We start from the raw sequence: 24,980 nt of genomic DNA on the forward strand, positions 1-24,980 counted from the left end.
TCTGTTTGAAGCTGATTCCTTAATCAAAGCTACCAAGATCTCCTTCACAGACACCCCCACCATCACTGACAGGTTATCATTAAAGAGAAGAAAGGAACTTTAGTTATTAAGGCTGCCAGCTTAGATCTGGGGGCCTGAGGGAGATAGAAAGCAGTTTGGAGTTTGTTTGTGTTGGGTTTTTTTTTTTTTTTTTTTTGCCCCACAAGCCTTGTATTCAAGTGTCAGTTCTGCCATTCGCAACCGGGTGACTTTGGGTGAGTGTGGGACCTCTCTCATGATTCTCAGAAATTTTTCAGAAGAAGTTTCTAGGTGCCACGAGAGTTGAAGGAGAGTGTGTATTTGCTGAGTGTTCCTTCGGCTACAAAGCCCTATAGATGTGTCCATTACTAATGATTCCCAGGCACAACCTGCTTTCCTCATTCTCTGAGTTGGGTTCCAGTCTCTCCAGATGAAGCTCATTGGCCAGGGCCTCCAAAACAATTTAGGGCTGACAGAATCAATGACAGGATCCAACCCATATCTTGGGGGGAGGGGGGGGACAAGAAGCTTTTCTGTGGCCTTGACCCTAATCTTGTGCTGGAGTCAGAACTTCTGCCTCTGTGGACTTGCTACAGCTCCCCTACCCCCATCCCACCTCCGACTCCTCCCTGAACACAATAGGAAGAGTCTGCATTTGAGTTTCCTTGTCTTTTTTTTTAATTATCTTTAAGTAGTTGCACAAAGGAGTTTCCATTCAGCCTATCCGTTCAAGAGTACAGTGCGTCTTGATCAATGTCACCCCTCCTACCGTTCTCCCCCATCTCTCTCAACCCCACCCATCCCCTCAAGTTACCTGGTTCCATTTTTGTGTATGTACATTGAATATTATTATGACTATATTCGCCCACCTATCCTCCCTCCGTGTGTCTGCTTCCTCACTTTTAAAGGCCATAGAAACTCCAACAGGGTCTTCCATGGTAGCTATGTGGATAGCTGGATAAATAATTGCTAAATAAATAAATAAGTGAAAATAAACAAAGAAAGCCTTCAATGAGCTTGAATTGCTGCCGTGCTGAGAGGTAACTGGCAAATTCAATTTAATTATAAGATACAGAGTTGTAATGGAGTGTGCAAGGCCCAGGGAGGATTTCGGTAATGGGAGGCCAGCGGGATTCCCTGCCTCTTCTGCGGGGTCTTCGCCTAACCCTGCAGCTTCCTTGCCATCCTCACTGGGTGGGCTGGGGCCCGTAGGGGTGCAGGCAACTGCCTGAGCTTTGCTGTGTCCTGGAGGCTGAGGTCTCGAGGCTGGCTTCAGCTCCCACCGTGACACAAGTTCAGATGCCCTAGAGGATGATCGCAGCTCAGAAAACAGAAGAAGCAAGAGAGGGGTACAAGGCAAGGGCACCGGATACTAACCTACCCGGATAAGGCCAGTCATAGCCACTAGGCTGCCAATGTGGCAGCTGTATGTCCTCACCGGGAGACATAAATGAGCCACCACCATCTGACACCCCCCTCCTGTGCTGCTTGTCTACTTAGAAAGTGGAGGGGACACCTCACAGACCCCTAAAACTGTTCTCTCTTTCTGCTTTGGGGCAATGTTTCCTCTGTCTGCCCTCAGTGCTGTATCAAGTGAATGCAGGCATCTCCCTCCACCTTGTCTGGCAAGACATAGGAATTCAGGGCAAAGGCTGGATATCCACCTCTGCCTAACTCCAGTGATAAGTTCTTAGGGGGCTCTCTCAGTCAATCCTCTGCTTCTACAATGTTATTGGGGCCATAAATGAGTTCTGTGGTGGTATGTAAGCACATTACCTAATTGTAGCCATGGCCCTGCTGAGCATCTTGAGCAGACCAACGCTGCCCATGCCTCCCCAACCTCACCTCTACTTCCTGCCTCTCTCCAGGAGGTCATTCTCCCCTCCCCACCCCTGCACCTCTCAGTGCCCCTGAACACCAGGCTGTGGTGCCCATGACTGTCAGCCAGCACTCTCTGCTAGCCCTTCTTCCCTTCCCCAGCGTGTTGGCTGGTCCCTAGGCAGTGTGCACACATCCAGGCTACAGCTTGGGCCGAAGCCTTCATTCCTGTATGTATGACAAAACTATTCCCATAGAATGCTTCAGCCAACCTTATTCACACACACACACACACACACACACACACACACACACACACATATACACATACACACACATACATTACACTAATAATCCAAAGAATGCAGTTTATAATTTGTTCTACTGACCCCGATTCTCACTGGTTGGATGGCCCTGAGAATATTCTTTAGCCTGTTTGGTGTTCGGTTTTCTCTTCTGTCAAATATACCTAGGATTAACAAAGATAATGCTTGCAAAATATGTAGCCCAGAAACTAGTAAATCACAACCACTTGGTGCCTGGCCGGGTTGTTGTAGTAGTTAATGAAGGCGTGATCCCAGGTGGGTGAGTACTTAGTGATGCTAACGGCCACAAAATGTCCAGCTCCAAGGGCCACAGCCAGAGTCTCCATTCCAGTATGTAAAAGAGTATTGGGGGGCTTTGCCAACTGATGGACAAGCACCCTAGAAGGCAAACTCATTCTGAGTCAGCTGGTGGCGGTGTAGGAATTCCAAACAGCTTATCAGTGGACAGAAAGGCCCTGGGCAGAAACTGGGGGGGAGGGGAAGAGAAAGAAAGAAAGGGATCTAACCGTGCCAAGAAATAAGGTAACAATAGACAAGCTATCAGCCATGCCAAGGGGCTGGGATGCAGAATGGGCCCCAAGTTACATCTCAGGAAAGTAGGTGTGGCAGGGTTCACCACAAACAGACAGAAAAGGACTTCTAAGCTTTATTGTATGCCAACTGCACGACTCTGGGCAAAGTTCTTCCCTCTAAAATGTCCGTTTGTAGGGGTTGGAATTATAGCAGTGGTAGCACTTATACAGAATGTATAAGGCCCTGGATTTGAGCCCCTAAAACTGAAAAAAAAATAATGTCCATTTCTTTACAAATCATATCCAGGATGACCATAGCTGTTTTTCTCATGTTGTAAGAGGGAAACTAAATGGACGTATTGAAGGCCCGTTACTGCTCAGTCAGTGCTGGCTGTCCTTTTCCTCCCTGACATATACAGACTTGGGCCAATGAAGCAGAGATTTAAAGGAGCCAGAAGATGGATGACCACATGGGCATCCAGATTTCCTGCAGGCACACAGCATCCGGGGCCAATAGCAACACAAGCAATTCTAGATCCACAGCTGGTAGTGAAAAGCTGTTAATATTGCTGCCTGTCTTGGCCATACAGTGGATAGGGCTATCTCAACCAGAAAAAAAAATGGCCTCACTAAGACAGCTGTGGAGGGAGAGCTGGTAAAGGGTTACTCAATGCCATCCGCCACTGTTGCTGTAAGAAACGACAAAGTACTGATCTGCAGGCCTCTGAAGGAGACTTGAAGTGGTGGGTGAGGATAGGTCACAGACCCTTTTTGGAATTATCATAAATGATCATCAAGTCTTCCTAAAAGATAATAACTCAACATGAGCTTTCCATGTTATTCATTACTTTAAAAACTTAATTTAGGACCGCAGCTGTTTCAAGTTTCTCTTATAAGAATTTAATTGGTATGTAATAGCATAGTTAATTAAATACAAATCAATAGTTTAAAGCAACTAATTGATACTTAATATGAATGGGGGAAACTTGGTTCTAATATAATTAACTCATATTAAATAAGCTATGAAATAGCAATTATGTCTTTACAACAATGTAAAGTTTATAGTTCTTTAATAAACTTGGATTAGCAAGCAATGAGACTCAAAAATTATGAAACAGGTATTATTGGGCTATTAAACATTTATTAGTTGTCCTAGAGGGCCAGAACCAATCACTAGTCAACACTAAGAAACCTTTCCCTATTCTCTCCTTGGGTCTCTTTATTGTAGAAGGTGATCAGAAAACAGCCATCTCTGCTTGATTTATGGCCATCCTTGTTGGCTGTGATGTGAGTAATTATGCTGAAAATGGGACTAGGCGGAACAGAGGCAGGAAGCAGGAGTGTGGCAGAATCAAAGTGAAAATTTCTCACACATAAAGCCTCAGCATCCTGTAGTGGGTAAGGAAGCATCCTAGGACAGCATGCTGGCTGTTCAGTGACAGTCATCCGTAAGAGAGGCCACTAGGTAGGACACCCAACAGAAATAACACCAGGATGACTGGGCAGCCTTCAAGGCGCTCTCTCCTCCATCTCTTCGCCATTCCACAGGGCACAGCTCACTTCCTGTGAGGGCTCCTGGGGCAGCCCTCACCCCTCCTCTGGTATAACCTGTGACATGGTCTCTACTGAACTGTTATTTGGATTTTTTTGTTTTTACTTTCATTTACCTTTTCACAAGTACAGGAGCTATACCTCCATAATTAAATCATCGTTCCAAACATTTCAAACGCTGAAACTCCATGCTCACATGTTGGGTTTGGGAGCATTTCAGATGCGTATCTTACCTTGGAAAGAGAGTAAAATGCTCAGTGAGTAACATCTAAGCAAATACTACAAAGGCCCAAAACTCTGAAACATTATTTGGGCTTGCGCGTGGTGGCCTATGAGTGCGTGCATGTTTGTGGGGTGGATTTTATTCCAGTTAAATTTACTAACAAGTACTGGTTGTATGTGGGAAGGGAGGGAAATGAATGCTTGTAGGGCCTACCCACAGTACCTACAACCAGACATGCACTGAGGACAATTCAGCTGTTTAAAATATATATGTATTTAAAAAAAAAAAAAAAACCACAAAACTTAACCCCATATACTGTCCCTAGAATGTCTCTCAGAGCCTCCACTTTTACTCCATTCCCAGAACCTCCACCACCTTTGTCTCTCCTGTTACAGTTTCCTGGCTAGGCTTTCTGACTTCCTTTACTTGCCCAGTTCTACCATGCCAACCTTTGAAGAACACCACCAGGGAGTTCATCAGATGACCTTGGCAAAGTCATTTCACCTCCTTGAATTTCCACTTTCACATAAAGAAACAAAAAAGTGAGGAAGTGAATAACATGGCCATCTCTAGACCCCACTCTGATATTTGGTTTCTGCTTATAGAACATCTTCACAACACTTTTTCACCATGGGTTGGTTCTTTGGATTTTCATATGAATTGTGCAGAGAGGGTCTTAGTGTCAACTAAGTACAAACAAGAAGACTGAAGCTCAGAGAAACCCTGAAGGCCGCCCACTGTTAAGGATGGCAGTGTGTCATGAGCTAGCTGTGCTAGTTTGGAGTTCCAAAGCATCTTGGCCTCTTGGTGACTCCAGCCAGGTCCAGATGGTGTTTTCTCCATATGGTCTGAGGCACCATCTGGGGAATTGGAGATACTTTGGGCTCCTCTGCTACTATGTCAGGAGGCAAGGATCGGAAGGACCTGTTGCTTTGTGCTCTCCGGCTGTCTTCAGAGAACAGGGCAGGGGAGCAGATGTAAAGCCATCTTCTTTCTCTCATCTGGAGTGTTCCAGCTGCTCTCCATTCTCCAGGGTCACCTCTTCTATCATCTTTCCCTGCACTACGGTGGGTTTTCTTCAATGCAAGGATGTCCTCCTTTTCCCTGCCTAGCACTAGAAGAAGGTCCAGACTTTTAGGACACTCATCTGCTAGCCTCTAGAATCTGCTGCCTGCCTGTTTCCTCTCTCATCTCTTTCTCTCCACTCCTGAAATCTGTGCGATAGCCATACCCCATAGCATCCTGACCACACTCAATTTCTCATTTGCTAGTTTTCTGGAGACATGTCTGAGTCTCAATAGGATTGAGTAGAAAAAGATTTAGTCTTCACCCCTGAGAAGTTAAGAGAATAAACATGACAGCATAAAAAAATAAACACTCTATCATGTACAATCCCACCACCCTATCATCAGAACTGTGTGGTGAGCACCAAGCTGGAGGTAGGACAGGAAAGACCTCCTCCTAGCACCCGTCCCCATGTGCTAAATGGCCTCAGATATGAGGAGAAAGTAGGAGTGTCTGTCTACTCTCACCAGCCTGAGCCATGATTGCTTGAGAGCTCACTGACTTGCCAATGGGGAACGAGCAAGAACTGTCCCTGACCAGCATGGTCCTCCCATTGGAAGAAGGCTGCAGGCATCCCAGATTGCCCAAGAATGCCCTTGAAAATGTAGATCCAGCTCCTCACCTCTCCTCTTGCCCATTATCTTTTGCACCCCAACCCCACTATCCCATTCTAGTTGCCATAATGGTCATTCTGTCATCAGTTGGGGCGGGGGGGGGTGCGTGCTGAGCAGTCTTGTGATGCTGTTCCTCACAGGCCATCCTTGACCCTGCCAAGTTTATTCCAGAGAATCATGGCCAAAAGGAATAGCCAGATGGCCATGGGAAGGCCAGCTCTTCCCCCTTTCTGTCTGTATGAGTTTGCTTAAAGCCACACTACCAAGTACCACATGCTGGGTGGTTCTCATAGCAGACATGCATTTGCTGGCAGTCCTGAGGGCTGGAAGTCCAAAATGGAGCTGCTGGCAGGATTGGCCCTCTCTAAGTGCTGTGAGGCGAGGGTCTGTTCAGACCTCTCTCCCTTCTTGCCTGATAGATGGCTGCCTTCCTGTTGATTCTTTCTGTTATGAGGGGGAGGGGTGCTCCTGAAGTTTCTCTTTGAAGAAGAACATTAATTTTGTCTCATTGGGGCATTTGATCACCTCTGCAAAGTCCCTGTATCCAAATTCATTCCCATTTTGAGGTGTTGGGATTAGAACTCCAAGACATGTATGACATTCACATTGAACCCATAGCACAGCCCTGGCCCAGACCACTGATCTCTGTCCTCTAGTCTTTGGTCTTTGGTCTGTCTTCTTTATTCAGTGCATCCACAGCCCTGGGATCCTCCCAATTAATTCATCACCCTCAGAACTCAGCCAGAAATCAGCCCTGAAGTCTAAGCCCTGAATTTCAATTCTAATACCATCAATAGCTCACAACTTCCACCTTGAATTGTCATTTGATGACTCCGAGCCTTGGTTTCTGAATCCAAGATGGAGGAAATAACTTCTGCCTTGTCTACTCTTGTGAGCATCTAATAAGATACCAAGAATGACAGCATCCTAAAAAAATAATAATAATAATAATAATTATAATGATAATAAGTAGGCCACCAATGGGAAGTAAACTGTAGTGTGTCATTATTATTACTGGCCAGAATAAAAGAATTCTCAGGCTGGAAAGAGTCCCACCCACACCTTCTAAAGCTGCAGAAAACCCATTCCCTTTCCAAAGCCCTCCCTTTCTATTCCTCCCAGGAGGAAACCCCACCATGTTCCCTACTTGTGGAGCACTTCCCCATTCCGATGAATTACATCTTTCATTCACTCAACAACCATTCCTACCCTAACCTAAACACATCCTGCTACATTTCAGCCCATCTGTTTCCATCCTGCCTTGGGTTAGGGAAAACTATTCACTCCCCCACCCCCACCCCACCCCAACCCCCCCGAAGTTTCTAAATTGGCTCTTTCTTGGAATCAATATGTAGTTTCCCCAAGCAATCGCCATGTGCCAAGTACCATGCTACCTATGAGAAGCTCAGAGGTAGAAAAGAAAGCTCTGTGATCCTTCTGTGCTCATAGTGCAGACAGCAACTGTTCCCTGGGGTGCAAACTCTTCCTCTCCCCAGAAAAGCACCAATATCTGCTCACACAGGCCACATCGCCTACGTCTTTTTCTTCCTTGGTCAGTACATACCTCATCTGCATATGTTAGGAATTTTTCTCTTTTCAGCCAGAACCCAACTCATGTCAGTCATTTTCCATGAACACCTCCAGGGGGGAAGCAGTTCTGGAAGGTTCTGCATACTGATGAAACAATGCACAGTAGCCCCAATATCTACTTATCATCTTGCTGTTCAACATATGACAAAAAAAAAGGTGGGAGTCTAGTGGCTGGCTACCTCACAAAGTGGAAGTCTCCTGTCCTTTCCAATGTGTTCTATGACTTCTCCCTTAATTGTCCAGTTAGTTCAACTTACTGGACGTTTCTCCAAACCACTTTGGCTTCCTCTTCATTCTATGGATGGTCAGACCTCCCCCAGGATGCCTCCCGATTCGCCTCCCTCTCCCACACCTGTCCCTCCTGCCTGCTTCTACCTGTGGGCTTCCTGACCTCCAGTTTAGCTCCACAAATCTCTCCAAAGAGCACCCTAAATTCTCATTTCATTAACCCTCTAACATGTTTGTTCTTGCAGGAAACCCCCAGTAGCTCCTCCTCACTTTTCAGCAAAGACTCAGTCAGAGAGTGCTCTTGCTTAATCAATTTCTGCAGCGTGCTTATTAGCGCCTTGTAATGTAGCCGCCTAAATAATTAAGACTAACCCACACGTGTCAAACTAAATGAGCCAAATACATTGAGAAATTACTTTGTCCTCAATTTCTTTTATTAATCAAGTTTTTTGTAAAAAATAAAAAAACCACTTCTTTTCCTATTCATTTACAAAAATCTAACATAACCAGGGTGACTCTTGCTCCTAATAACTGTGTGTATGTGCAGTCTCTCCTCAGGCAATCACCTAGGGACATCCTAGTATGTGACATAGCATAGGCTAGGAACTGATTTAATGTGGTAGAGGCAAGCAGCATCGATAATCAGATGCAACAAGTTGCATCTCATCTTTGAGAGAATTATTCTCTCTTTCCTTCCCCTTGTGGCTGAGAGTTCAGAGTTCTGCTTTAAAAAAAAAAAAAAAAAAAAAAAAAACAAGACATTGGACAAATCCATCCAGTATTTTCCTGGACTCCCCCCACCCCACCCTACCCCAGCTCAATCTATGAACACAGACTCCCTTTCTCATTAGGAGCCATCACCGATAGGATCTAGATAGGAGTAAGTCAATGGTGAAGGGTCAGCAACTGTCCCTTTCTGATGGTGAACAATGCACCTACCATGCTAATGGGCAGGCTGACTCTGCCTGTCGTCAGCACACTGGGGTTTCAGTACAGGCTTCATCCAACAAGAAGCTCTCGTTGGCTGGAGCTCACAGCTGGCTCCTTCCTGGCATGCTGCATTCCTGCCTCTTGGAGGTGGTTGTTAGAAAGAATCCACAAATATAGTAAGTAAACATCAAAGGGGCTTTGATCCACATGGCTCTCGACAGAGCGGGAGCCCCTAAAGAAAGGGCCAAGGCCTTGGATGGGAGAACTTAACATCGTCAATTTGGGCGTCTGAGATGCAAGGCTGTTTGAAGTGAGGGCAGTTTGCCTGTGCCTTCAGATGAGTGAGTGTGCAAGGGAAGGAAGGAAGAGAAGTGAATGCCTTTGGAAACAGCACCCTCAGATCTACCTCTCTGCTCCTTACTGATAGTCAATAAACCCCTTTAAAGAATCAAGAGATCAAAGCAGGCAGCCTCCCTGGGCTGTAGCATTCTGCCACCACCTGCTGTGCTTTGTTTCTCTCTAGGGCATGAGCCCCCAAGCTTGACTTATCTGGGTCTCTTGAGCCCTACCTTCCCTTTCATCCTGATACCCTCAGAGGGTGGACCCAAGCAGCATAAGGTAGAATAGAGAAGTATGAGGAGAAATAAGCTAGCTCTCTATCTATCCCTTGACAGCCATGACACTAACAGGCTGAGGCTCAGAGACACACCCAGTATTGTGGAGAAGTTGCCGTGACCCACCACTCAGTGAAAGCCTCCTTCACTGAAATGCCAAAGGAGGAAGCAGACGGGTGCCCAGGAACCTTGACAAGACCAGGGTAATGTGGGGAAGTTGCAGGGAAGGGACAGATGCTATCACATTCCTTCTTCCAGAAATCTGTTTGCCAAGTTCCTGACAGCTGACCCATTTGAATGACTTCTCAGAGAAGAAGTGGACACAGGAAATCCAAAAGAAGAAGAAAAGAAAAATAGGGGGGGCAGTCATTTAACATTGTTGAGCCTCAGTTTCCCCATCTGGATCATGTGAATAGCAACGGCCCATCTGCCTTTCTCATTAGGTTGTTATGGGGGTGAAAGTGGAGATAGGTATAGAATTGCTTCAAAATCCATAAAGTTCTTAAGACAAATCAGGATTAAAGAATAAGTAGCAGGAAGAAAGCTAGCCTTGTCTTTGCCAGTTCAGTGCTCACACACAACAGGCACTGATTTATAAAATGCTGTTCAAAAGATAGGTAAATTGGCTCACATTTGCCACCTGGGATTGTTGCTCTATCTTGTTTTCCCAGGAGGTCAAAGCACTTTGAGTTCTGTGTCTCTCCGACATCCCAGTCTGTACTTCAGAGGTCTTGGGTCATGGCATTGAATGGTGTCTCAGTACAAGAATGGACAGGACTCTCTGTCCAGAAACTCACACATTCTAAATGGTAGAACATGTCTTTTTCCTTCCTTCACCCTCTTTGTCTTCCCCAAACTCACCCAAATCACACCCTCATCCTGGGTCACCCTGTGTGTCTAGCTGCACTGTTCCTACTTGGAACCCTGACAGCTGGACTCTGCCCCTCCTCTGGCTTATCTGATCGCAATCCGCAGGTGCTGTGGAAACACTATCTCCACATCTAGAATAGAAAACTCTTCAAGAAAGCCCAAGATTCATGGTTATGAGCGTAGATTCTGGAGCCAGATAGATTCCTCAGTTGAAGATCTTATCTTCACCATCTTTTCATTGAAGGCTGTTTCCTTGATAGTCTATGAAGGAGGATGATATGAAATATGGGTACAGTCCCACATGACATGGTGAGAATCTAATAAGAGTGACTGGATTAAAGTTATGCATGGAATATAGCAGGTGCTACAGAAATCTTTGCTAAGTAAATACATAGCCCTAGGTATGAAAGCAACAAGCTCCACTGCCCCCTTCTAACACTTGATTCATTCCCAACTCACCCACTCATGCTTTCCTTCCAGAGCTGGGCCTCCAGAAGAGAGGATGCTGTCTCGTGCTGGGCTACATGGCCAAGGACAAGTTTCGGAGAATGAATGAAGGTCAGTGAGTACCTCTCTAGCATTTCAGGTGTAATAGTGGGTGGAGGGAGAAGCTATGTCTACAACTGTGTTTCAGGGGGGAAAAAAGGAGAAAAAAACCTTGACCATCTCCAAAAACAGAGCAGGCAGCTCAGTTTTGTTTCCCTGAAGCTGGGTAGAGAGTAATATGGGAAGAAGCAACTAACACTGGAAGAACAAGGTGCTGACCTCTAGCATTCTCCTTGGCCATCTTCCTTCTTCCCTTCATATCCCCTACTTCTCTTCCTTTCTCTTCTTCTGCCTTTATTCTACCACCCACATACCCAGGCTAATTAATGCTGTCTCTATGGTCATCCTAATCCAAACTTCTCCAGCCTTCCCTGAAATCATTCATGCTTCTTGAATTCTCATTGAGTAAGCAGCACCTTACAAGGCACGTAGGACAATCCTAAAGAAGATGAGGCAGTGTTATATTCTCAAAGAGCTTATGCTTAGAAATCTAGCTCATCTTCCAATTTCACTGACCCACCTTTCCCTCCTACTCATGGGCCATTGTGCCTTCCTCTCCCACTCTCTGCTAAGGCTCACTTGGGACACAGAAGATTTGGGGAAGGTATTGATCTTGACATTGCCTGGGATGTGAGAGGGACTCTTGTGCCATAAAGAGCCAAGCCTCCCCACCCCCAGCCATCTGTCTTCAGACAGCTAATAACCCTCTTCGTCAGATGCCACAGACTGTTTGTCAGGATTCAAAAGTAGATAAACAATGGCTGGGGATGCCATTTATTCATTAAAGTTAGACAGATGAAACCTTGGCTTAGCACCAATCCAGCCTGCTGTGAAATGGGCCTCTCCCTTCCAAGGCTCTGAGACTCAATAGCTTCACCCCGACTCCAGGAGAAGGAGAAGGGGGCTCCCCTCTATCATCTCTGCCCCCTCCCCCCATAGTCAGACCATAATCTAGTTTTAATGTCCTCTTCCTACAATCTGCAGATGGCTCCCCTCCCAAATCACCAGCCATGAGACCCCCCCACTTCTGTTTAGCCCTCACCAGCTTTGAATCTGTCTCCAGCACCCATCATAGAAGCCCAGGAAGCCATCACCTCCCCCATTTGCCTCCTGCCGCAAGAAGGCAGCAGACTCCAACAAGCCACGTCTCATTTGTAGGAGCCCCATGGCTGAGCACAGCCAGGAGTGGGGCTGTGCAACCGGCATCCTGCCTATCAATCTCTTTCATTGACTCTTTTTTCCCTTCTCTTTTCTCCATCACCCCCTCCCTTCCCATCACTGCCTCTGGAAGAGCGCGGTAGGCAGTATGTTCTCATTTGTGGGAATGGACAGTGTGCCTCTGTCCGTGGTGCTGAATACACATGTTCTCTTGCTGACAATGCTCATTAGAGAGTCTGAATCTAGCTTCCTAGGGATTGGAGGAGCCAAGAAGAAGGAGAGGGGAGAAAAGTCAGGAACTGGGCTGTATTCATGAAATCTGAAACTCCAAGTGTCTGACCCCAGCTTCTAAGTGACCAAGGAAATGGAAGAGTGGTGAGCAAATTGAGGCAACATGTGTGATGAGTTCCAAGGCTAGACTAACAAAACAGACAGGCTAGAGGGAGGGAAAGACAGTGGGACAGAAGGGGAGAGGCACAAGGTGGGTCCCCTCCAGACCTGGAGGGGTAAAAATTATTAGGGTAAGGGGAGGGACAGTCCTGCCTCCACCCCAGACAACCTTGCTACCCTACAGCCACACTATATACTTGTCTCCTCCTAATGTTCCAGTGCCTAAATTCCATTAAGAAAGGCATCTACAAGCATGGTGGGGGAAGGGTTGTTTTATGGTTTATAATTATCTTTTACAAATACTCAAAATAGTCATTATAACTCCTACATATTAATAATTAAGCTGGAAAAGCAGCCCTGACACTGATCACAAAATAAAAATTTCCATCCATGCCATACATCCTACCTTGAGCATAAATTGAACAATTGATAAAATGCTAAAAAGGAGAAAAAAAGTAATTATTTTTCTCCAGGTTGCTGGAGTTCGTGAGCTATTGGAACAATTAGCTGCTTCTTCCATTAAGGATAAGGTGGTGATCATTATATTTCCAATTCAGAATAAATGCAAGGGACCTACTTTTGCTGCATGGAAACACATTTGTTTGTTTAACAGAATGTAATAGGGTGTCTGTCACTCAGAGGAGTGATCTCCTCTTTCGTTTGTTTCCCTGTTTATTTTGGTATCTTTTTTTATTTTCTTCTCTTTCCACTCTCCCCTCCTGAGTGCCTTCCAAAAAAATAACAACTTGCAAAGGGGCAAGTGGAAAACAATGAATGAACAGAAGCTAATCATAAGTTCGAGTAACTGCATTTGGTTCTGTTAAGCTACACAAAGCAATCAAAAGAAAAATACTATTCAGAAGATTATTTAAGGAAGCCTGTGATAGTCAATGAGAGACTTGCTCTATTTGGGCGTGCTTACTAACATCTCAGAGAGAATCTGCAGCCTATATGGGAATGGAGGTGATTGGTGATGCAGGCAGTGTGTGTGTGTGTGTGTATGTGTGTGTGTGTCTGCAGCTTGGCCTAAACACCCAGGAGGCATCTGATGGAGACACAAACAAAAATCAGTGAAGGACAGACTAGAATGGAGGAACTAAAGACAAGCTTAAGAATGTCAGATTTGTCTGACATCATTGTCTTCCTGTGATTAAGAACACCTTTCTTCAGAGGAAGTGCCGGAAGGAGATTGTTTATTTATTCATTGAAAGAACCGTGAAAAACATCCATTGTAAACACTAAAAAAAAAATGATGCCAATTTTTCATAACAAGTGCTGGGCTTCCTTCTAAACACTGGAGCTGTAAAGGGGAATAAGACATAATCCTTGCCCTCAAAGAGCCCACCCTAGAAGCACCAGACTTGCCTCAGTACAGACATCACCTCCTCAAAGACACCCTGCCTCACACCTTAGAGATTTCCCCTCCTCCCCAAAGATACACTCCACTAGGCCTCACCTTGTGGACATCTCCCCTTCATGGTTACATATAGACTGCTTATGCATGCGCTGGCAGCCTCTGCTAGAGAGTTACCTACATGAGGGCCAGGGTGCTGCTTTCTTCTTCCTCTCTCATCCCTGGGCCTGAGCCACTGTCTTCCACAGATTTACATAAGTAACTAAGGGACACTGTCAATGACAATAGAAGGATATAGAAAGTTTCACAGGTGTTATGTGGAACTTGAGAAGTTGCTCATCTGGCAGAGCCAGAATGAGTACCATGTCTTTGGCAAATCCCTGGTTCTAGGGCTTTCCATCGACTCTGGGATTCGAGACCCTTTCTGAGAGGCAAAGGGCCAAGGCATTAGCAGAGGGGCAAGACTGGGAGAATGGTTCCTTCCTTTCAACTCTAGATCTCCTGCCTTCCCATTTACTACTGGGCTCTTCTTTTTTATGGTAGAAGGGTTTTATTTTGTTCTTTCGGTTTTTATTATTATTATAAAGGTGATGTACAGAGGGGTTACAGTTACATAAACCAGGAAAACAGCACATTTCTTTTGGGACAATGTTGCCCCTTCCCTTGCTTGCTCCCAGTATCTCCCTCCCATCCATGCCTGCAAGTTGTATAGTTCATTTTCCACATAATGTCTAGTGAGTCTCACTGCTGCGTTTGTTCACTCTTTGTCCCTCCATTTCTGTGCCCCTGCTTACCCTCCCACAGATGGATAAGCAAACAAATAAGACAAAAAGAAAAGATAACACAAACAACAACAAAGAAAAAAAACTCTTGTTTCCATTTCCTCAAGCTCGTTTCAATATATACTATTTCACATGATCAGATGTACATAGGCATTGCACCTTCGTGTTCCTCCCTTATGAGTGTCCTCCTTTGGTCTCACTGTGTGTGAATGCCTAGAGTCCTGCATTTTCCATGTTCCATAATTTTTGCTGGGCTGTTCTTAGAGCAGCCCTAGGCAGATAGTTCCTATCAGATCTTCTCTGTCTTTTTTCCTCAACCTCCCATCCTTAACACACACATAGAGACAGATAGACACACACACACACACACACACACACACACACACACACACACTTTGTTTTTCTCTCCAAGCACCCTTCCACTACTCACTTTCTCAGTGTTGGTGCAAGGCTGGTTTTATTCCTATGCACAATAGAAAGCTCATGGTACCCATTGCAGGTGGGGCTCTGCTTGCCTCTCAGGAGTCTCCATATCCCTCCATGTTGGAACTATAGACAACACCAGAGATGACAGATCACATGGTTAGCAGAATCCAGAAGCACTGGGCAACTCTTTTAGGGTCCAAAGGAAGTGTCTGGAAAGCCACAACTATAGCCAAGAACACTGCCCACCCCAGGCTCTTGAGATCCTGAAAGACAAGGTCAAGACTTGGAGCAAAGCCAGATGCCTCTGACACTTCAGCTTGACTTGGTTTGTTTTCAGGGTGCACAAAGAAATAAAGAAAATGGTAGGATCATGGAGACACAGGGCTGAATAGAGGGGAGACTTGGAGCAAGAAATCCAGACAAGGGAAGACAATTTCTAAAGAAGGAGAGAAGGTCTTTCTTGAAGGACATGCAAAATGGTAGGGGTGAAGCAGTAAAACCTTAACTCCTTTGCCAGCCCCCAAGACCACCATAGGCCTATACAGGAGGACTTTGTTGTGCACATAGGTGCTTTTCGGGCTTCAGAGGGATTCAAATCACAGTGATCAACTGCTTCTCTCAAGCTCAGTGAAGGGAAGGCAGAAATGACTCCCGGGAATGTCCCTTGCCTCTTTCCAGGAAGAAGCCCTTGTAAGGGATGAGCAAAGGTAGCTTAGGTTCACTGCAAACTCTGGAGCTCCTTAGGAGAGGCTGGAGCACTGAGGAATGACAACACAGGCTCCAAGGTCAAAGGCAGCCCCCTAACAGGCTCTTGCATACCCCACATCCCCTATGGGTCGGACCATCACCCAAGTCTGTGTTCTGTAGGTGAATACACTACCACCACCATGCCTGTCCTCACCTATCAGCCTCATGCAGGAGACAGAGCTGGGGAAAGATGGTGACCTGAAGTCATCAATCCCCCTAAAGTTTTGTGATGGTGTGGGGTTCTTTCTTTCTATACACATCCTCTACTCTGTAATAAAAATTGTATTTATAATAAGTCTAAAGCTTTGGCTTCTTTCTGCCTACTCCCTAACCCAACTGGCAATGAAGAAAATTGCTATACAGTTGAGGTGTATAACAGAAGGAGTTCCTAAAAGTAAGAAAACAGCCGGGTATCGGTGGCTCATACCTGTAATCCTAGCTCTTCAGAAGACTGACATCTGAGGACTGCAGTTCAAAGCCAGCCTAGGAAGGAAAGCCTGTGAGATGCTCATCCCTGATAAAATACTAAAATGCTGGAAGTGGAGCTGTGACTCAAGTAGTATAGCAGTAGGGCTGGAACACAAAAGCTTAGGAACAGTACCCAGGCCTTGAGTTTAAGCTCGGGACCAACACACACACACACACACACACACACACACACACGGGATCCAGCTATATGTCTGGCAAGTCTCTGGATATCTGAATTTAAACCTTCTCAGTACATAACATTGAATGATATTGGGTAAGATAGCCTGCAAGATTCGAAAATGTCATGATGCAAAACTTAGTTCTGAAACTCTGAAACCAAGTGCCAAAGGCTCATGTCTGCAGTCCTGCTGAGATCTAAGAACTGAGGTTCAAAGCTGACCTGGGCAGAAATGTCTTTAAGACTCTTGTTACCCAATTAATAAGCAAAAAAAATCTGGAAGTAGAAGTGTGGCTCAAGTGGTAGAGCATCCGCCTTGAGCAGAAAAACTAAAAAAGAGCACACTGGTTCTGAGTTCAAGCCCCAATACTGGCACCAAAAAAAGAGAGAGAAAAAAACTCTGCCCTTTTCACACAGTTATTAGAAAGAATAATATTATGTCATTTGCAGGGAAATGGATTGGCCTAGAACAAATCATGTTAAGTGAGGTCAGCCACACTCAGAGAGACCAACAGTGCATGTTTTCTCTCCTATACAGAAGTAAGATCTAATATACAAAGGAGCATGATAAATTATACAGGACTCTAGGCTTTCACACACAGTGAGACCAAAGGAGGACACTCTTAGGGGAGGAACACAAAGGCTTCTGTGCTTCTGATCCTATAAAAAATAATGTTTATCGAAATAGGAGAAGAAAAAGAAAAAGCCCTCTGTCCTAGCTCTCACTACACTGCCTATGCCTTGTTAGTGCTCTGTGTGTCACAACTCTGAAAGCTGTGGTCACTAAAGGAACTGTACCAGGAAGTTGACTGGGTCTTGCTCGGCAGCCACCAATGGCATGTCTGGGTTTCTTTGTCCTGCCTGTCCTCACAGAGCCCATTTGGACCCTTGTCAGCTGCATGCTGGGTGGAAGAGAGGCAGCGCAGCAGAGGCCTGCAGGCGAAGCTCCACAGAGCTGATGGGAAGCAGGAGGAGGGTGGCCTGGGACTTCCATCAGGAGACTGGACCGGGAGAAGAATAAGACTCGCTGGTGTGGGCCTTGCTTCTCGCTCAGGATGATTGTAGCCACGGCCTCCTCACGCTCAGGGCACGTAATCATTTTCCTGAGACAGTTCCTCCACTGCCTGCCAGAGCCCCCGGGATGTTGGCTAATACTGTCATTTTGTTAGTTGGGGCTTTGGGGTGTGTTTTTTCCCCTCTTATTTCATTTTTCTTACTGATGTGTTTTCCTCCACTGGGGCTGCAAAGCTGGTTATTTGTATAACGTCCCTGTTTATTATTTATGGCAAGACTCGGATTTCCAGGGCACTTTATGATTGTTATTTAATTCACTCAGCATCTTAGAACAGGAGACCGCTCTTTCTATTCTCCTGCCACGGTTTGATGGAGGGTTCCAGAGCCCGTTTCTTAGGCCACCATTCTTTCCTGCTTCTCCAAGGCCAGAGGGCACTTTGGGCTGCAGATCATTCTAAACATCCCTTTTCCACACACTCATATCCAATCTCACTATTACCCAATCTCGCTATGTCTTCAGTGTTTTACCTCTGGGATATCTGTCATCTCCTCCTACTTCTCTTTCACACATCCCTCCACCACCCCCAGCCCAGTTCATCTTCACACACAAGGCCCAAAGCCATGTTTCAAAATGTAAGTTTGATCATGTCCTCTAGAAAACATTATAGTAGCTCTCTATTGCTTAAGAAAAAGGAGCCAGATCCTAAACATGTTTTAGGAGGTCCCATCATCTCTTCTTACCTCCTTACCCCTCTCTTCTGGAGTCACACAACACTTCTTTCTGCTCCTCAAGAAGGCCTGCCCTCCCATCTTTAGGGACCTTGTGGTCCTGGGATGCCCTCTTGGAAGGCATGTCAGTCTTGACAGACACCGACCGTGTCCTAACCCCTTCACCTGGTGATTCCTGCTCATTCAGCAAACCTCAACTCAATGTCTTCCTCACTGAAGTCTCCTCTGACCCACCCTCCCCAGGCAAGTTCAAGGGCCTGTTCTACATCTTCAGCTTCAGACCCTGCGTCTAGTTCTGCCTCTACTTCATTATGCAAAGTCCTTGAATTCCTAGAGTAACCCAGTTGAGTGGATCAGTCAGAAAACCCCCTGTGCTGTGAATAGATTTGGGACCATGTTTCAGAAGACATAAGCAGCAAGAACCCCTGAAGGAAAAGGAAGCGGGATGGGTACTGTGGATATCAGTGACATGGGCAAATGGACTAAATCAGCCCCTTCCATATCCTAGCACTTTGTCAGGCACTGACTCTCCAGAGAGGCTGGGTGTGTCCTTAGGAACGTGATCTTCTCATTAAGCAGACTAGACATGCCTCATATCAATTGTCTTTGTGCTGGTTTGTATATTCGTTTAGCCTTGTGACTGGTATGTCTAAGGATCAAGCATTGTGGGGCTAGAGACAGAGAAACCTAGATTCAAATCGCAGGTAGAGTAAGAGCAGGCTTGGAACCAAATCCTGCAGATGGGGACCAAAATCCATCCAGGCTGTACCCTCTTCTGGTGGTTTGATGTTCCTGACAAGCACCAAATGTATGGGAAGGCTTGGTGAATATTGTAGGGCTGGAGATTCACTGCTTACTAACTACATGCCCTGTGCCTTCTTTATACCTAGCACAGTTTGCTCCATGGCATGTAAAGACAGTCCCTGCCCACCGCCACCCCAGGATATCAAACACGATAAGCTATGATAAAACAATGCCTCAAGTGGCCCTCACCAGGTATGAATAAAGAGTTGTTAGAACAGGAAAGGAGAGTCTTATCCAAGTGAGAGTGGGATGTCTGGAGACATGATATGTGGCTGCTTTTATTATAAGAGACCATTGCAACTATTCTTGAATCCCTCCAAAGTTTGGAAACTAAACGCATGCCAAAGCTATGGGCAGCTCTTCAGCCAGGCTCTTTTAAAGCAGAATACCTCTCAGCATTCCACCTATGCTGATGGCAGGGGGCCACTGTCAAGACCCTGGAGTGTCCTCCTAGGGCAACTGTGTTCTGAGGCCATGTCCTATTCCCCCTCTGCTTCTCCTTCCCTCCATCCTCATCCAGCCTCAGAGTCTCATCCTTGCATTCACTGAATGCTGAGACCCTTACTCCAGACCCCACCTAGGCCTCTGGGGGAGGCCCAGAGGAGTGGGAACAAACCAGGATGCTTAATGGCCTGAGGGGCCATAAAGTTTTCAGAGCTATGCACAGGAATGAGCAGGTTCAAGCTAAGATGAATTATCCAGGGCTTTTATCAAAAGAAAGTCAATAAAAGAAGAGGAAAGAAAAAAGAACGGAAAACATAAAGAAGCTGCCCCACCTTCCCAGAGTGGTCATGTCACGGCACCAGGCCCAGTGCTCTGATGGCCCAGTCAGGTGGCCGTGCTTTGTCACCCTTTTCCACCGGCCTTTTTCCTAGGCCTTCCCTTCTGAAATGTATTTGTTTCTATGGAAACCATGTTGTTACTGGTGTGGGAGGAGTTTAATGACATTCAGAAGTACCAAATCAAGTCCATTTATATAATGGTTTGAAATACACATAATGGCCTATGGAATATAGGACACGGTGACAGTTTCTGTAACTGCATACCGAGTGTGGGATAAATAGAGTAATGCAATAGTCCCCACCTCTGAGTCAAATGGACTAGGAATAACCATTATCCTTAGTCGTAACGAGCGGCACTTCTCAACCATCATTCATGAGTGGACCTAAAAACATTGCCCATGCAGCTTTCCTCTCATCAAGGAGAGAGGCAAGACTGTGGCTCCTCTGCATTTGCCAAGATTTGACCAGGAATCAGGTAGGACAGGTACAGTGGGTACTCCCAGACACAGGAAGTAGGAAGTGAGACAAGGCATGGTAGCGCATGCTTGTAATCTCATCCACTGAGAAGGATCTTGGTGTGAGGTCAGCTGAGCAAAAATGGGAAACCCTATCTGAAAAACATACTAAAAGCAAAAAAGCTGAAATGGTAGGGTGTCGATATGCACGAGGCCCTAGGTTCAATCCTAAATAACACCAAAGTGACAGAGAGAGAGAGAGAGAGAGAGAGAGAGAGAGAGAATGGAACTGGCATTCTAGCTGCTCTGCTCCTTGGTCCTTCAGGACACATGAAGGCCGGTCTGATTTTGGCCTTAGCTGCTGCAGAAATGCACCCTAAGCAACGACTGGAGTGCAGGCATTCATCTGCAGGAGCAGAAGGGGCCAGGACCATAGAGAACTAACACAAGTGACAGGGGAAAATGCACCAACCAATGCTATCATTATGGACAGCTAAAGTCTAAAGTTCCCAATGGGAACTCAGAAATGCTGTAGGATATGTGTCTCAAAGTTAGGTCACTCAGGGAGTAAGGCATCTGTATCGAGATCCTATGGGAAGTAGCTTGAGGCTGGCTGGGGCAGGTGGGAGTGGGGAGGGGAGGCCTCCATTATCATCGGCCTACTCCAAGTGAAGACCACGTGACTTTGCATCCTAAGAGAGAAAGCCCTCAGGAGAAGGGTTGTAGGTAGGCACTGGTGCCTGGAAACCGACCCTTAGACTCTGAAATGGTCCAGCCTGTGGCATCCAAGGGAGCCTGACAAAAGTTGATGACATCCCTCAGAAAGCTTTGGGTCCAATAGGTGGCAAGCATACATAGGGAAAGGACAGAAGGCAATGAGAGATCCAGGGATGTAAAGATGGCTTCTTCATAGGCCACAGAGGTGGGGAAAGCCATTCACTCTACCTTGAATTACACTGGGGGAGACCTCAGAAAGGAGGGAGGAGGAGGATAGAGAAGCCCAGGAAGACATAAGATGAGGGAGGCATGTCTGTACACTCAGGCCTTTTAATACCTAGCGCATCACAAGGGCAATGGTGGTAACCCCACTTGGGGGATAAAGAAACTGAAGCCCAAAGAGATTGGATCCCATGCCTAAAGGCATTTAGCTCCTACTCTGTAAAGCTAAGAGGCAAACCCTGATCTTCTTACTTCCACTCTGCTTCAGGGAATTCTGTGTATAGGCCATGCAGTGGGATGGTGATCTCCTTTCCACCATGGCCAGAAATGACCAAGCACCTGTGTAAGTCTCTATCCATGTGTCCCACAGCTTAGAACTGCTGCCCCCATTTCCCTATCTGGTTTTTGTTTGTTTGTTTGTTAGCCATGGGGCTTGAACTCGGGGCCTGGGCACTTTCCCTGAGCTCTTTTGCTCAAGGCTACTGCTCTACTTCATTGAGCCACAGTATCACTTCCAGTTTTCTGGTGGTTAACTGGAGATAAGAGTTTCACAGACTTTCTTGCCCAGGCTGACTTTGAACCATGATCCTCCCATCTCAGCCTCCTGAGTAGCTAGGATTACAGCCATGAGCCACCAGAATTGTTAGGTGATCCCTCCGATCTGGTCCCAGATAGAGGCTGGGGCTGACTCTGCCTGATACTGAGGGAATTCTCTGAGCTTCACTAGCCAGGGACACAGGAATGAGAGGAGGCAGCCTGGGGATGAGAGTGTCAGTTCCGATGGCGCTTTCTCCAATCCTTCTCATCCCCTGCACTCTCCTCTCCTAGCCCTGCCCCTGCAATGCAGGGGAGGGGGGTAACAGCATTCATACTCTCTAAGGCAGCATCTTCACAGAATGTTAATAGGTTTTCAGTGAAATACAGCCTCCCCTGTCAGTAAGGTGGAATAGGTAAGCGAGACCTAATTAAACAAGTCTCTTTCCCACTGAACACCTCAAGACTTTAATACGCCAAAGGGCACCATGAACCACCAAAAGGGGGGAGGGGTGGTATACAGAGTTTCTCAAACTGATTTGCCCACAAACTTTTTTTTTTCTGCATCATATGTCAGGCCTAGCATTCCTTGGAATTCACTTTGGAGAATAGTAGCTTAAAGGCCCAGATCTTCTACTACTGAACTGAATGAGCTTTGTCAAACAAGAATGAAATGTACCTGCCTTGTGAGGACCAATAAAGGAACATGGATGAATGATAAAGTACTATGCAAACAAGATGGTGTCATTATTGATTTTCATGAAGCAAATACTCCTTTTCCCACAGGACATTTCATTCAGAGTCAAAACAAAGTTGGGGGTGTAGCTCAGTGAGAAAGCACTTAAACTAGCATGTGTGAAGCCCAGGGTCACAGCTCAGCACTAGAGGGGGAAAAAGTCAAAACAAAGAAATAGAAATTCATCCTGTCCTTGACGAGGTATGTGACCTTGATCTTGCAATCTCTTGATCTATATTTTCTCATCTGTCAAATGGCTATATCCATGATGCTAGCCCTCTTTACTGCATGCATTTGTTGTAAGGATAAAATATGCACCACTGTACAAGTGCTTTGAGGAAAGTAGAAAGAACCATAAAAGACAAGGCATTGTTACTAGTGTTCCAGGTGAACACCCCCCAATTCAGTCCCATTTGTGCAGAGAGCGACACAGAAGGGAAGGAGGGAGAGGCGGGCTACTGGAAGAAATAACAATGACTAATAGTCTTTATCCATATTTATGATGTTAGGAGCCTTGCATGAGCCTGTCACTAAGGGAAGAAGCATGAATCTTTCATGAGTGAACACTAATGCAGTATTAAGATGAAATGGTCAGGAAGAGCCCTTGCCCGCCTCTGTCTCCAACTGTGCAGGGGAGGTCAGCACAGGCTCTGTCTCCAGGGAGCAGGGACAGCTAGGCAAGAGGGATGGACTCAGCCTGGCAGCCTAGGTCAGGGGCCATCTCCAGAGAGGACTGGCAGAGGGAACTGTGTGCCATAGGATGTAGAAGAACCAGTGCCCACACCATATAACCAACTGGACAACCTTGAGCAAGTTCCTGGGCCTCCATTTCCACATCATAAATAGAAATACGTAAATCTTTCGAAAAGGACTTTGGCTTTGGATTTTTGGTTATTGTTACTGTTTTGGTTTGGTTTGACTTTTGAAAAAGAGGTTCTGTTTTAATTTTATTAGTATTATTATCACAGGCAATAGATTTTTTATGACATGTTCTGGCTCATATTCTGGAATTTAAAAGCTTAATACATTTCAAAATTTCAAAACACACTATACAGGCCACCAGTTGATATTGCCTATAATCCTAGCTACTCAGAAGGCTGAGATCTGAGGATTAATGTCCAAAGTCAGCCCATGAGACTTTTATCTTAATTAACCAGAAAAATGCCAGAAGTAGAGCTGTGGTTCAAGTGGTAGAGCGTCCATCTTAAGTGATGCTCTAGGGTACTCTAAAAGCTAAGGGACAGCAAGCACCTAGGCTCTGACAAAAATATACTATCATGCGTCTTGATACTACAATACAACAATGACTGCACAAAACCATAAGATACAGGCCCACAGTCTGTATGAGATCAACAAAAGTGAGAGAAAGCCCTATAACATCCGGGAGAAGCATGTGGGATTTAGAACACAAGGAGCTTGTGCTGATTGGCTAATCACTAAATGAGGGAACACTAAATGGGGTTGATTGTAGCTGCTTTTCTCAATCTAGGAAGTTCTCATCAAGCCATGGGGCAGTCAGTAACTGGAGAGAAAGATTAACTTGCCCTTGTGATTGGGGAGTCTAGAAGGTTCCGCCCACAGGGAAGCAAACAATGGCACAAGACAGTTACATACTGATGCCTCCAACGTGGCCACATGGCTTGTAGACTGATTCTTCAAGGATTGATACATTCATCGTTAACCACCAAGTGCTCCCTTATGGAGATATGGAAGAAGCCTTTGCAATGCACACAAGTAGGGGATGTTATCGTTCATTTTGCTTGCTCCACAGTCGTTTACTGAACATCTACTATCTGCCCACCACTGCCACTACAGCTGCTTACTACGTATCAGCTCTGTGCCAGACACTGTATTCAGCACTTCATACACATCACAATCCTCAGAGGTATCTATCATGATTCCCATTATCCACATGAGGAAATGGAACTCAGGAGAGAGAAATCACTTGCCCTAAGCCATCTAGCTAGTAAACACTAGAGCCCAGGGCTGTGTAATGCTAAACCTGAGCTCCATATTAAATGGCCCATCCTTATCCGAGGTACTTCTGCAGAACCAATGGACTGTCTTGCCTTCCAACCCTTGCAACTCTTCCTGAATGTGAACATGCCTCTTCCTTCCTACTACCACCAGCATACCACCCAAGAAAAAGTCATCAGCAGAAAAGAAAACAAAAAGCAGAAAGGAAAGCCAGCCAAGCCAGGTGCCAGTGGCTCACACCTGTAATCCTAGCTACTCGGGAGCGTGATAGCTGATGATTGTAGTTCAAAGCCAGCCTGGGCAGGAAAGTCTATGAGACTCTTATCTCCAATGAACCACCAAAAAACTGGAAGTAGTGCTGTGGCTCAAAGTGGTAGATCACTAGCCTTGAGCAAAAGAACTCAGGGACAGCACTCAGGCCCTGAGTTCCAGCTTCAAGAAGGAAGAAAGGAAGGAAAGAAGGAAAGAAGGAAGGAAGGAAGGAAGGAAGGAAGGAAGGAAGGAAGGAAGGAAGGAAGGAAGGAAGGAAGGAAGGAAGGAAGGAAGGAAGGAAGGAGTCGCTTTTTAATGCCCTTGACAAGGATCCTCAACCTTTGTTTTCC

The 24,980-nt window shown here is 45.8% G+C and overlaps 1 protein-coding gene across 2 annotated transcripts in view; it reads left to right on the forward strand.

Annotated features, from left to right (window-relative positions):
- Positions 1 to 24,980, forward strand: part of Kirrel3 (kirre like nephrin family adhesion molecule 3) — a 555,543-nt gene that overhangs the window by 431,438 nt on the left and 99,125 nt on the right. For both annotated transcript variants that reach the window (XM_048343661.1, XM_048343662.1), the window contains exon 2: positions 10,840 to 10,917. In XM_048343661.1, coding sequence (XP_048199618.1) covers positions 10,840 to 10,917 — 78 coding nt within the window. The remainder of the gene's footprint in view (positions 1 to 10,839; positions 10,918 to 24,980) is intronic.

The sequence above is a fragment of the Perognathus longimembris genome, chromosome 3, assembly GCF_023159225.1.
Source record: "Perognathus longimembris pacificus isolate PPM17 chromosome 3, ASM2315922v1, whole genome shotgun sequence".
Classification (NCBI taxonomy): domain Eukaryota; kingdom Metazoa; phylum Chordata; class Mammalia; order Rodentia; family Heteromyidae; genus Perognathus; species Perognathus longimembris.